General features: G+C 38.3%; 6 protein-coding genes across 9 annotated transcripts; 4 read left to right on the forward strand and 2 right to left on the reverse strand.

The window, feature by feature from the left end:
- Nucleotides 1-227: 227 nt before the first annotated feature.
- On the forward strand, nt 228-2,255 carry LOC109125552 (F-box protein At3g62430-like). Its single transcript, XM_087457896.1, has 3 exons — nt 228-1,305; nt 1,480-1,620; nt 1,725-2,255. Exons 1-3 carry the CDS (start codon nt 418-420, stop codon nt 2,025-2,027), a joined length of 1,332 nt encoding a protein of 443 aa, XP_087314022.1. The 5' UTR covers nt 228-417; the 3' UTR covers nt 2,028-2,255.
- A 10-nt stretch (nt 2,256-2,265) lies between these two features.
- On the forward strand, nt 2,266-6,693 carry LOC104704132 (F-box protein At3g62430-like). Of its 4 annotated transcripts, none has more exons than XM_019227302.2 (9): nt 2,286-2,906; nt 3,106-3,200; nt 3,317-3,493; nt 3,652-3,742; nt 4,009-4,109; nt 4,186-4,237; nt 4,792-5,779; nt 5,931-6,071; nt 6,156-6,693. In XM_019227302.2, exons 7-9 carry the CDS (start codon nt 4,883-4,885, stop codon nt 6,432-6,434), a joined length of 1,317 nt encoding a protein of 438 aa, XP_019082847.1. In that variant the 5' UTR covers nt 2,286-2,906; nt 3,106-3,200; nt 3,317-3,493; nt 3,652-3,742; nt 4,009-4,109; nt 4,186-4,237; nt 4,792-4,882; the 3' UTR covers nt 6,435-6,693. The 4 variants fall into 4 exon arrangements, with proteins under 4 accessions (XP_087314023.1, XP_019082847.1, XP_087314025.1 ...); XM_087457899.1 differs by having other exon boundaries at nt 4,953-5,779; XM_087457897.1 differs by having other exon boundaries at nt 2,266-2,906; nt 4,186-5,779.
- Nucleotides 6,694-6,991: 298 nt separating this feature from the next.
- LOC104699638 (putative F-box/LRR-repeat protein At5g15620) lies at nt 6,992-9,040 on the forward strand. Its single transcript, XM_010414977.3, has 3 exons — nt 6,992-7,119; nt 7,214-8,392; nt 8,500-9,040. The coding sequence occupies exons 2-3, from the start codon at nt 8,174-8,176 to the stop codon at nt 8,830-8,832; spliced, it is 552 nt and encodes a 183-aa protein (XP_010413279.1). The 5' UTR covers nt 6,992-7,119; nt 7,214-8,173; the 3' UTR covers nt 8,833-9,040.
- A 605-nt stretch (nt 9,041-9,645) lies between these two features.
- LOC104699640 (bZIP transcription factor 53) lies at nt 9,646-11,048 on the forward strand. The gene is made up of 2 exons (XM_019227305.2): nt 9,646-10,130; nt 10,313-11,048. The coding sequence occupies exon 2, from the start codon at nt 10,321-10,323 to the stop codon at nt 10,759-10,761; it is 441 nt and encodes a 146-aa protein (XP_019082850.2). The 5' UTR covers nt 9,646-10,130; nt 10,313-10,320; the 3' UTR covers nt 10,762-11,048.
- A 46-nt stretch (nt 11,049-11,094) lies between these two features.
- On the reverse strand, nt 11,095-11,690 carry LOC104699639 (calvin cycle protein CP12-2, chloroplastic). The gene has a single exon (XM_010414978.3). It carries the CDS (start codon nt 11,636-11,638, stop codon nt 11,243-11,245), a length of 396 nt encoding a protein of 131 aa, XP_010413280.1. The 5' UTR covers nt 11,639-11,690; the 3' UTR covers nt 11,095-11,242.
- A 321-nt stretch (nt 11,691-12,011) lies between these two features.
- LOC109125542 (putative cytochrome c oxidase subunit 5C-1) lies at nt 12,012-13,285 on the reverse strand. Its single transcript, XM_019227306.2, has 2 exons — nt 13,148-13,285; nt 12,012-12,463 (listed from the first exon to the last, which is right to left on the reverse strand). The coding sequence occupies exon 2, from the start codon at nt 12,450-12,452 to the stop codon at nt 12,258-12,260; it is 195 nt and encodes a 64-aa protein (XP_019082851.1). The 5' UTR covers nt 12,453-12,463; nt 13,148-13,285; the 3' UTR covers nt 12,012-12,257.
- Between the last annotated feature and the right edge of the window lie 162 nt (nt 13,286-13,447).

The raw sequence follows: 13,447 nt of genomic DNA on the forward strand, positions 1-13,447 counted from the left end.
TTTTCTCATAAGTGGTTGTTGTCGTTTTCTTTTTTTCGTGAAATTAAATACGTACCAAATAATTAGAAACTTAAAACCAAACTAAACCGGAATTTGGATTGGGAGGGGATGATTACAACTGGCGCAAAATGATTGGCTGGTAAACAATTGTATCCGAGCGTATATATTAAAAGAGAAAAATTGATAGAAGAAAAAATAAAAATTGAACCTTTTTGCTCTGTTTTCAAGACTCCGCTCTAGTTCTTCGTCAAGGTCTCTTTGAAGATTCAGTTCTGCTTCAAGGTTCTCTCGGATTTAGTCGTCTTCTACCCCAATTTCTGCAAACTACGCTTCGGTGTTCTTGTTTCTGCATTAAATCGCTTAAGGTTTCATTCGAGATTGAGGTTTTCTTGGTAGTGAAAAGGGTTGGCGAAAAATATGGATAGGATCAGTAGTTTACCAGATGATCTTATTGTTACTCAACTAGTCTCCTTCCTCTCGGCAAAAGCGGCTGCGTGCTTGAAGTGTACCTCCAAGAAGTGGCGGAATCTGCTTACCGTCTTACCGAGTGCTGCTTTTGTTGGTTGCTACTCGTCTGAGCCACGTCTCAAAAAATTCGCTGATCAATTAGCATCGGCTCGACATGCCATTCACCGTTTGAGAAGATTCTCTCTAAAGTTGGGGTCTTTGGATTTTGCTCAGTATAGTACTGTCAACGATTGTTTACGAGATGCGTTCGAGTGTGGTGTCTTGGATCTTAATCTGGACGTCACCGTCGAAGGAGATTACTCACTTCCTTTTGAGATCTTCACTTGCAAGAGCGTTGTGAAAATGAAGCTAGGGTCTGGCTTTGTTATTGACATTCTCCCTACTAATGCTTTGCTTCCTGCTCTGAAGACTCTCCTTCTTGATTCAGTTCGGTTTGATGATACTGGTGGTTGTGCGTTTACAAGGCTTCTTTCTGCTTGCCCTGTGCTTGAGGAGTTAGCCATAGATGGATTTAACTGTGAACGTTGGAATTGGTCTCACACTGTGTCTAGTCAGATCCTTAGGAGACTTACTATAAGGCGTGCATATTCAGAAGATGAAGATTATCATGAAGACTATGAGTTTGAGAGAATTAGTTTTGATACTCCCAGTCTTGCCTACTTAGAATACGATGATTATATTCATGACGAGTTTCCAGTTGTTAATCTCGACTCCCTTGTTGAAGCGACCCTCCATTTTAGTCTGATGACTGCTTGGGATGGAACCGATCCAACGAATCTGTTCAAGGGTTTGAAAAATGTTCAGATTCTGCGCTTAGACACTGTTGACACGATGCTGGCAAGTGTTCTCTACTGAATTTTACCCTTACTCTTTGTGAATATGTTTCTGCAGCTTAACAAATAGTAAAGCTTAGGGAACCATTCATCATTATTTTGCTAGACACTGGAATGTTTACTAAAGTATTGCATTCTGATGACTGACTTGTTGTTGACTTTTTATATTATGTTCCAGGTGTTCGAGGCCGGCATTGATACAGCCACAGTGTTTGAAAACATGTCTCATTTATATATGCCAACTGAACCAGGTATTTGCTGGCATGGTCTAAAAGTTTTTGTTACGAAATCTCCGAATCTGAAGACTCTGACCATTGAGGTATGACTGAAAGTCCCCAAAAAGTTCATTGAACAAACCTTATAATATATACTCCTATAGGTGGTAGTAGTACTCATAACAAAAAACAAAAAAAATCTTTTCAGGATTTGCACTATACTTATGATAGCTATCGGGATTCGAAAACAGTTTGCGAATGCTTAGAGGACTATTCTTTCCTTTTGACCTGCCCTGTTGAGATCCTAAAGATAAGCCACTTCAATGGATATATCGGAGAAATGGTGCAAGTAAAGCATGTCTTGGAGAAATTGCAGTGTCTAGTGCTGTTGGAAGTTCATGTCCAGGCAACAAGTGATGAAAAAAAGCTGCAGATTTTGGACGATCTCTTGATGCTTCCGAGAGCTTCATCCAAATGCAAAGTCGAGGTCAAGTTCGGTTATACATACTAGAGTCTCACAACATGAACTTGTAAAATCACAGACGTGGTTCCTGGTTTGTTGACATTAGAACTAGTGTTATTTGTTTTGCATCTTTCGTACATGATAGTTGTTCTGAATCGAACAGTTAGGTGTTTTTGACATCTCTGACTTAGTAGTTGTTTTGTGCCTAAAACACTCTTGAGTTTGTAAGAGACAAGCTGAACTATAGTTTCTCAGATATATTCCGGTCAAGGAGGATTTAACGTCCACAGGGATTTAGTTTTGATTGCTTGTTTTTAATTTTAAATGTCTCAAAATAAATGAACTTGCTGAGAAACAATGTTAATTAAATCGTTGTTATATGATCCTCCTCAATTTGAATCTCGTTCGGTATGTTTGAAATCCAGTACATATAAAACCAATTCAGACCAAGTTAACTGGAACGGTACTGTGAAGACCTGCAAAGGCTACTCAGAGATTCGTCCAAATGCAAATTCGAGATCGTTACCTAGAATTGCTTAAGTCTGTTCATAGATTCAGCAAAACTAGGTACAAACTTTGTTTGGCATTAGAACGTTTGTGTTTTCTTTTAGCAATCCAAAAATTAAATAAAAAATCCAGTATTATCATAGATCCGGTACTATACTGTATTTGGATTTTGTAGAAATGTTTAGACACACTTATGTGTAATCAATTTTGATTGGTGGAAATATTGTATTATCCTCGCTCTCTCTCTACTCTTTCTCACGAACGGCGAGTTTGGAAGCAAGCGGAGGAGAGAAGTTCCACCGGCGTGGGTGACAATTGGTGACTCTGGTTCAGCAAAACCGGTGACTCTGATTGAGCAAATCGGCGTTTAATGATAGCAATCGAAGAGTATATGGCTTCACCAAATCGGCGTTTCTCATGGTACGAATATCATTCACTTGCTACGAATTCGTGTTTATTATTTGGCTATAGAAATTAGGGTTTTATGATTTATAGAAATTAGGATGATGTAATTGACTCTTATGCCTAAAAATTAGTACTAGTTTGAAACGATTAGAAAGACACTGTGATTTGTGATTGTCCTTGTTTGTACTCTTATGCATGTTTTTTTTTTTCACAGGAGATTTCTCGCTATTTATTTTGGGTTTAGAGCTTGGGAAAACGTTTTGATGATGGTGAGATATATGTTCTGCTGCAAGAGACTGTAATGTAAGGGTATGTGATTTGTCTTTCTCAATTGTGTTTCATTCCTTCCTGTACTACTTTCTCGTTGATGGCTAACAACAGACTTTTCATGTTTTCATTGTACATTTTTTTTTTTGCAAACTAAGGAACGTGAATCTACTGCAGCCAAGCTTGTGGCCAATTTGATATCAACACAGACCAGGACTAACCAATGAATTCCAGATCTTGGTCTGTTTTGGGCTTTGAAGACACCAAACCAGTACTTGAAGCCATAAAGAACAAAGGCATAACAACCATTGGAGCTGCAGGGATGTGTTGGGGCGGTTCGTTTTCTCTCTATCTTCTTCACTTCTTTTTGAGGAATTTGTTCCCAATTTACCTGTGCTGTAGTAGTTACGTGGAGGAATTTGTGTCATTCTCTTTCGCTGGTACTATCTTATCTTAATGGATAAATTTTATCTATTGTGTTATTGATCTTCAGCACAAGTAGTGCGTGGAGCTGTCTATACTAGAGCTTATTCAAGCAGCTGTTTTCCTTCATCCTACATTTGTTACAGTTGATGATATCAAGGGTAAGTGACTTTGGTATACTTCAACATCTTCATTTTCTACGTTAGTTGTCATTTGCCTTGCCTCATTCTTTGTAAAATTTTGAGAGTCACCTATAAGTTTAATTTCGTAACTCGTATCACCAAGATTACAACATCCACTTACTTAAGCAGATGTTGATTGTTTTGTATACGAATCAGCAGGGCTCATGCTTCACAATTACAGACATAGAAACACTTTGATTGATCCGGTTGCTTTACTTTTCATAGTCTTTGGTTGGTTTCTGCAGGTGGGAAGGCTCCAATTGCTATATTGGGAGCTAAAATTGATCATTGGACCTCATCAGCACTCGTGAAGCAATTTGAAGAGACTTTAGCATCCAAACCCGAGGTAAACTGCTTCTGCACTGCAATTCAAACAGTTATATATATAACGCCTTTCATCCAACTTAAAACGGACTCTGTAGGTACCTAGCTAGTTACGTGAAGATACACCCGAAAGTGTCACACGACAGTCAGGTACAACATCGATGACATGCTTGATTGGTTTGTGACTTACCTCAAATTTAGTCATACACAAGTTTTTCCAAATTTAAATTTTTAGATCCTCAACTAGGTGTTCTACCATTGGAGTATATAAAAAAATAAAAAATATTTTTAGGTGTCTAACTTTTGAGATTTGCATTTTTTCAATTATAAATATAGTTGGATCTCATAAATGGGATCCAACCATTGGAGAAAATTATACCAAATAACTGCTTGAATAAAATAAAAAAAACGTACCAAATTATTAGAAACCTAAACCCAAATTAACCGGAGTTTGGACTGGTAGGCGATGATTACAACTGGCGCTAAATGATTGGCTTTTAATTATTGTATCGGAGCATAAAATAAAAGAGCAAAATTGATAAAAACATAAAAATTGAACCTTTGCTCTGCTTTCAAGAATCTAGTTCTTCGTCAAGTTCTCTTTGAAGATTCAGTTCTGCTTCAGAGTTCTCTCAGTTTTAGTCGTCTTCTATCCTAATTTCTGCAAACTACGGTTCGGTGTTCTTGTTTCTGCATAAACGCAGTTGCGATTATTTTTGGTTTCTGCATTGAATCGCTGAAGGTTCCATTAGAGATTGAGGTCTTCTTGGTAGTGAAAAGGGTTGGCGAAAAAGTATGGATAGGATTAGTAATTTACCAGATGATTTTATTGTTACTCACGTAGTCTCCTTACTCTCGGCAAAAGCGGCTGCGTGCTTGAAGTGTACCTCCAAGAAATGGCGGAATCTGCTTACCGTCTTACCGAGTGCTGTTCTTGTTGGTTTCTCCTCGTCTGTCGTTAGTACTAAGGCAAGTCTCAAAGATTTCGCTGATGAATTAGTATCGGCTCGACATGCCATTCACCGTTTGAGGAGATTCTCTCTAAAGCTACAGTCTTTGGATTTTGCTCAATATAGTACTGTCAACGATTGTTTACGAGATGCGTTCAAGTGTGGTGTCTTGGATCTTGAACTGGACGTCAACGTCCAAGGAGATTACTCACTACCTTCTGAGATCTTCACTTGCAAGAGCGTTGTGAAAATGAAACTAGGGTCTGGCTTTGTTATTGACTCTCTCCCGAAGAATGCTTTGCTTCCTGCTCTTAAGACTCTCCTTCTTGATTCAGTTCGGTTCAATGATACTGTTGGTTGTGCGTTTACAAGGCTTCTTTCTGCTTGCCCTGTGCTCGAGGAGTTAGTCATAGATGGATTCAACTGTGAACGTTGGAATTGGTCTCACATTGTCTGTAGTCAGACCCTTAGGAGACTTACTATTAGGCGTGCATATACAGTAGAAGAAGATTTTGAAGACTATGAGTTTAAGAGAATTAGTTTTGATATTCCCAGTCTTGCCTACTTAGAATACGATGATTATATTCATGACGAGTTTCCAGTTGTTAATCTCGACTCCCTTGTTGAAGCGACGCTCGATTTTAATCTGCTGACTTTTTGGAATAAAACCGATCCAACGAATCTGTTCAGTGGGTTAAAAAATGTTCAGATTCTGCGCTTAGACTGTGCTGACACGGTGCTGGCAAGTGTTCTCTACTGAATCTTTCCTTACTCTTTGTGAATATGTTTCTGCAGCTTAGGGAACCATTCATCATAATTTTGCTAAAGTTTTGTTGTGCCAAATTTTGCATTTTGATGACTGACTTGTTGACTTTTTTATTATTCTGTTCCAGCTGTTCGGGGTTGGCAGTGAAACAGCCACAGTGTTTGAAAACATGTCTCATTTATATATGCCAACTGAAACACATTTCTGCTGGGATGGTCTAAAACGTTTTGTTAAGAAATCTCCAAATCTGAGGACTCTCACCATTGGGGTATGACCGAAAGCCCCCAAAAAAGTTAGTTGAGCAAAGTAAAACTCCTCTATATAGGTACTCATCATAAAGTCTCTTTTTCAGGATTTGCACTATCGGGATTTAAAATCTGTCTGCAAATGCGTGGAGGGGTATTCTTTCCTTTTGAACTCCCCTATTGAGATCCTAAAGATAACCCGCTTCAATGGATCGATCGGAGAAATGGTGCAACTAAAGCATTTCTTGGAGAAATTGCAATGCCTGGTGCTGTTGAAAGTTCATGTCAAGGTAAGTAGTGACGAAGAAAAGCTGCAGATCTTGGCGGATCTCTTAATGCTTCCGAGAGCTTCATCCAAATGCAAAGTCGAGGTCAAGTTCGGTTAAACAAACTAGAGTTTGTTTGCCTCAACATGAACATTTAGATCTGATCAAAGGAACAGACGTGGTTCCTGGTTTGTTGACATGAGAGGTGTTATTTGTTTTGTATCTTTCGTGCATGATATTGTTCTGAATCGAACAGTTACATTTTTCTTGTCATCTCTTAACTTAGTAGTTGTTTTGTGCCTAAAACAGTCTTGAGTATGTAACAGAGAGGCTAAGCTACAAAATGTCTCTATTGTTGCTTTGATTGTTTCTTTCTAAATGGCTCAAATCTCAAAATCAGATGAACTTAACGCATACGAGAGAAACCAACGTTAATTATATCCTCCTCAAGTTCGTGTAGACAAGTAGTGGATTAAGCTGGTCTGTTTTAGGGATTATCTAGTTTTCACTCAATGTTGATTATGAGAGTTTGGATCCTCGGGGTCTTGCATATAATAACGAGAGCATTAGTTTGGATACTCAATGTTAGAGACTAGGCGCTTATTTCTCCATTGGAAACTGTAGTTTAACGGGTCGCTAGGTTATGCTGATGACTAGGTGATCTTATTATGTTTCAGATGCTTTATGTCTTCGGTGAAGCAATCCCAGTTTTTGAAAACTTGTTTCATGCATCCGTTAGCCTTTCTAACAACTGTTGGTTTTCCCTGCCAGTTCTGCTCCACATCCAAAAACTCTCGTCATCGAGGTATTTACCGAAACCCCATAAGTTCATTGGATAAACAAAGTACTGAGAACGCTATAGGTCTCATAAATCTTGAATCTCAAATCCTTTGTTACAGGGCTCCTTGCACTATTCAACTTCTATTGATAGAGACGAATGGGGGTTAGTTTGCCAGTGTGTGTCGAAGTATTTTTTCCTATGGTCATGCCATGTGGAGGTCCTAAAGATAAACAGGTACAGAGGAACTATCGAAGAACTGGAGCAAATGAAGCATTTATTGGAGAAACTGTCATGTCTTAAGCTGGTGCAGATTCGTGCTCTGGTAAAGGTTGACAAAAAAATGGAAGTCATGGCGGATCTACTAATGCTTCCCAGAGCTTCGTCCAAGTGCAAAATCCAGGTCAAGTTTTCAGAAAAAAGGTAACTAAAGAGCACACTCTAATATTTTTCACTTTTGCTTGAGTATGTTGGAAATCGGAAACATGATGATTAATCCAGCTAGGGCTGATCATCAGGATGCAATATAAGTCTATGGTTAGTATGGAGAGAAGCAATCTTAAAAGATACAAACTTTTGCTGACATAAGAACAGGTTCTTAATCAAACAGCTTGATACTGTAGTTGTTTTGTCATCTCTAAAACTAGCTTCTGTTGTGTCGCTTCCTCCTTAAGCTTTTTAAAATCGTGTACATCTCACTGATGTATGTAGATTTGATGATAATCATCACGCCATCATTTAACACACCAAGAGAGCCTCAAATTACTGTATATGGTTGACTAAGTTATCGTATTCTAAAATTTGACTTTGGTTCGCGTGGTCGGTTTGATTGGTCATGCTTGAAAACCGGTCCAAAGCAAATCTTTTTTGTTTTGGAGTCAAATCCAGAGCAAATAAATCAATTTAGGATAATAAATCAATCTATATTAATAAGGCGTGCTGAGGAATTATGATGGTCGGTCCTCCTCGAGTACATTACATAGCAGGGCTAACTTAGCGAAAGGGACTAGGGTTCAGGGTTTCGAAGATTAGAATACAGTTTTTGTAGAAGACTAGTGTACTCTCTAGGGTTTGCGAAAGCATGGATAGGATCAGCATCCTAACAGACGAGATAATTTGCCACATCGGGTCCTTCTTGTCGGCGAAAGAGGCGGCGTTCACGGCACTTCTCTCGAAGAGGTGGAGGAGTCTGTTTGGAAGCCTGTTCCATTTATCAATCCCAGCTGAACGAAGCATCTGTTGGAACGGTTTGCAAGTTCTCCTAAAGAAATCTCCAAATCTTAAGGCTCTCACCATCAAGGTATATATGACCCGAAACCCGCAAAAACAGAATAACTTGACAGGACATTGTAAAAGGTATTCATAAAATCTTCAATCCCTAAACTTGCGTTTTTTTTTTTATAACAGGGAAGTGTGCACGATAAGGATGATGATCGTGTGGATGAGGAGGAATCTGTTTGCGAATGCTTGAAAGGGTATACTTTCCTATCGCCCTGCTATATTGAGGTCATAAAGATAAGAGAGTGTAAAGGAGATAGAGGAGAGATGGTGCAAATAAAGCACATGCTGGAGAAATTGCCGTGTCTTGAACTTTTGGAAATTCATCTTAAGCCAGGCAGAGATGAGACAAAGCTTCAGATTATGACGGATCTCCTAACGAGTACGAGAAGTTCGTCCAAGTCCAAATGCACAGTTAAGGTGGTGTCGTCCAAATACACTGTTAAGGTGGTGTTACAATGAACAAAATCTTAACATGAACTGGCATATCTGAATAGAGAAGAAACAAAGGTGCAATTGTACTTTGCTTCCCGTTTGTTGTTGACATATGACTGAATTGGTTTGGTTTTGTGTCTTTCCCATTTGACTGAGAGATTGATTGTTCTGAGTCGGACACAACGTGGCGTTTTTATTCATCTCCAACTGGTTATTGTCGTTTTTTTTTTCTTAAGTCAAATAAGTAGTAAGCAAAAGAAAGGCTAAGCCCATAAGGTCAGCTAAGCCTATTAAAAAAGCCCATGAGCTAACTTCCGAACTCCGTCTCTGTGTTGTACTTTTAAAATTGTGTCGGTAAGTAAAATGAAGTAATCATCATCATGACGTCATAATTTTTTTTGATTAATTAAAACAAAGAGAGCCGCATATTAAGAAGAAGCAACAAAAACAAACCATCTGGTAGGCTTTCGTTATAACTAATGGTCGTTATGTGTATTTTACGCATATGAATTGTGTGTTGTTAGACATTGCTTTCGTGAAGGAAATATTCAAAATAAAGAATACTGTATAATATACTCAATTATTAATTACTTACCATCTCAGGTACATACACATTTGATATTTTCTTCTAAAGGGGAGTAGGCGTATCTTGGTGGGAATATTCTATCCTTGAAGACTGAAGAGACGGAGAAACTTCCCATTAAACAAAACGTGCTTCCCTTATAAAAAATTCCAGGCTGGCGTCAGTCTCCGATTTCTGTATTAAAAAATATTAAAAAGAAGATTAACCAAAAGTTATTATCTTCCTTTTTAAAATTATTAAAAAATTAAACAATGGACAGCTCATCATTCATCATTCATCATTCATCATTCATCATTCATCATTCATCATTCATCATTCATCATTCATCATCTTCTCCTTTAAAACGATAGCCTGGGACTACTTCATCGCCTTCTTTCGTTTGGCCTTTGAATCTCATATAGAGAGACTTTTTATTGCGTTTTATCATCTTCTCGATTCAGCTAAGTATTCGATTGATCTATTCTTTGTTTCTCAGATTAATTCATCTCCTCCTCTCTTTGATTCGTTTCCTTTCTTTGTTCTCTCCTCAGATCTAGATCTAGATCTAGGTTTTCTTTTTTTTTCGTCGGGGATATTGGCTGATCTAGGATTTGGTTTTGGGAATTTTCCAGAGAGAAAAAAAAACAAAAATAAAGGAATGAATATAGATTTTCTATGAACTACTCAATCCTGTTTCGTCGGATTCGAATTCTACACTCTTTCTCCGTCGTTTATCTCTACTACACCTACGTTTTCTCATGAAGTAATCGCTTTCTCCATCTTCTTTTCGTTTTTGATCCAAACTTTATTCTTTGATAGATTTAGAAATCGGGAATTTTCCAGTAAGAAGTATTTGGGGTTTTTTTTTTTTATAGGAGAAGAAGAAAAATAATATTTTTATTTTATTGTTTTTTTTTTTTTTTTTTAATTTTTAATTTTCAAAAGTCAACGAAATGGGGTCGTTGCAAAGGCAGACAAGTCCAGAATCCGATAATGATCCGAGGTACGCGTCGGTGACGGATGAGAGGAAGAGGAAGAGGATGATCTCTAACAGAGAATCAGCTCGGAGGTCAAGGATGAGGAAACAGAAGCAGCTCGGTGATCTCATCAACGAAGTCACTGTTTTGAAGAACGACAACGCTAAAATCGCCGAGCAGGTTGACGAAGCTTCTAAGAAGTACGTTGAGATGGAGTCTAAGAACAATGTCTTGAGAGCTCAGGCTTTGGAGTTGACGGACAGGTTGAGATCGTTGAACTCTGTCCTTGAGATGGTTGAAGAGATTAGTGGTCAGGCTTTGGACATTCCTGAGATTCCTGAATCTATGCAGAACCCTTGGCAGATGCCTTGTCCTATGCAACCCATCAGGTCTTCTGCTGATATGTTTGATTGCTGAGGATTGGCTCTAAAGTTAGCATTGAGATCGAGTCTTTGGTCTTCTTGTTGGTTTTTTCTTGTGATGGTTTTGAGTTTTGTAACAATTAGTGTGTGTCAATTGGTGAATGAGTCTTGTGTTGTGGATCCCTCAGCACAATTAAGTACTTTATGTCTCTTGTTTCTTCTGCAGTTTCAATTTCTCCGGTCTTTGTTTGGTTTTGTAGCCATAGTCCTCTAGTCATGTGTCGTCTTGTCATGTAATTGGTGGCTAATGTGTTTCTTATTGAATTCAAGCTTTACTTATTATTGGTCTCTGCGCATATGTAACACCAAATCACAATGTTTCTTGCCCTTCGTATTGAGATTTTGTCCTTTGTATTCGTATGTGGGAACACCAAATTACAATGTTTTTAGAGCTAAATTAAGTCTCAAAGACAACATTCATATTACATTACATCATTTTGTAATAAAAGGAATCCTGAACATGATCTGGATTACCTTTAGGTGTCATAAGTACGGCACTCATTGGTCTCAGGATTCTCTTTGCAGTATTCCTCCAAAGGGTCTGAACCATCAGCTTTCTTCTTGTCTCTAGCATGGCTAGCTGCAGCGCTAAGCTCTTCAACCTCGTCCCAAGCAGCTACACACTCTCCGCTCACTGGATCGTCTGCACAAGTATCCTGGGCATCCTTAATGCTTTTCTCCACTACATCCGATATTCCTTTTTCGGGTGCTGCTTTAACCGGCCTAAATCTGACCATCCGGCTCGTTGTTCTTGACCCAAGATTCCACGGATTGTTCAAACGGACCGGACCTGCGAGATGAACCGGTCGATTCTCGCTGGTGACGACGACACGTTGAGTTGCAATGTTAAGACTAGTAGCTATAGTTGCCATGTTTTGGATGGAGAAGTTACACACGGCCTTTGAATATTTTTCTTTGATAAAAGAAGATATTGCAGAAAAATGGGAGGGAACAAGATATATGAAGTGTGCGTGGATTTAATTCTGTGAACCCTATTTCTTATCTTTCGTTAACCAACAACAAAGCTCCACGTATTTGAATACCTCTTCTGATATTTATTTTCGATCGTACTATGAAATCATTTTTCTCGATAAACAATCTTTTTATGTAGCCGTAAGACGTTGAAACTTTGCAGCCATCCAAGCCGTTTTCTAAGAACACTGGTGCTCGCTAGATATTTTATACTTATAAAAAAATGACTTCCTATGATCGGATCGATTGACAATGTAAAAAGAAACATAAAAAGGTGGGAAAATACTCATCCCTTAAAGGAAAAGTCAAGAAAAAGGTCTGAAGTTTTTAACCATGTTTCTCCGAAAAAACAATACTGTATGTTAACAAATCTCCAATCCGATCACAGATTTGTTTATTTCCTTAAAGCAACCATATTCTCAGGTCACTCATCTGAGATATCTCAAGTGAAACCATGAAAAACAACAGAAAAATCGAGCCAACAACAATAAGAGTGAGAGCGAGTAGAGGCAGTCCCCTTCACTCTTCAGCAGCGACAACACTGATCTCACCTCTCTCAAGCAAATCATAGAAAGATCTGGTTTTCCTCTGCTCATTCCAATGGTGCATCTTCCAGAGACCACCAGCAGCTAAACCAAGTGCCAAACCAATAACTAGTTCCTTGACAACACTCGGGCCTTTCAGTGTGGCATGCGCAACCTTGTGTCCTGCCATTTATTCTCAACCTACCACAAGTATTATAAAGCATAGAGTCAATGTTAACATAACTGACAACTTCACTATGGTAGCTAAAGCTGGAAACTGTATTGAAGAAACCCAATAAACATCCATCTATATACACACACACACACACACACACTTTATTATGGATCAGTTACGTTCTTCTTCTAGTATGCATAAAACCTAAAGCTGGAAACTTTCTTGAAGAAACCCAATAACATCCATCTATGTACACACACTCTCTCTTATGGATCAGTTACGTTATCTTAGTATGCATTTGGAGTCTATATATAAACATACAAATGTAAAATTTCGATCAATTAACCATCTAATCTTTTCTCTATTCATGACCAAAAGGCAAAATGGTACAAGAACCCTAATCTACAAAATCCAGATACTGAAACACGAAATGAAAATTGGCAAAACTATCCCAAAGTAAATGATTATTTTTTTCAAAGAATTACAACTATAAATCCAGATACGAAACCAAATCCAAAATCGTACCAAGTTAAAAATTTCCGATCCTAATCACACGGATCCCAACTATAAAGAAGAGACATCGATCCGAATCTGATGAAAAACAAAAATCAATCGTAACGACAAAATCCGCTACCTATCTAAAACGAAAATTAGAAGGAAACAAGAGATGTATATATCTATATCAGCAAGGGAAGAAATATGGACTATACCAGAGTCAGATTCTTCTTCGTAGACGAACGAGAGAGAGAGAAGCACGACGGGAATGGTGATGACTGAAGTAACCAGAGTCAGAGTTTTTCTCTATAATAAACGAACTCCATTCGTGTCTTATTGGGCCTACATATAGGCTTCAGAAAAGCGAAACTTATGGGCCACTACATTCGTGACTTATTGGGTCTCTTGTATTAGATATAATAAGGGGGGTATTTTTGGAAATTAAGAAAGATAACCCTTAAAAAACTCCAGCGATTAGTGAGTGTCACTGTCACCCATGACGTTAAATTCCAAAT

This window comes from Camelina sativa, chromosome 7, assembly GCF_030686135.1.
Source record: "Camelina sativa cultivar CO46 ecotype springtype chromosome 7, ASM3068613v1".
NCBI lineage: Eukaryota > Viridiplantae > Streptophyta > Magnoliopsida > Brassicales > Brassicaceae > Camelina > Camelina sativa.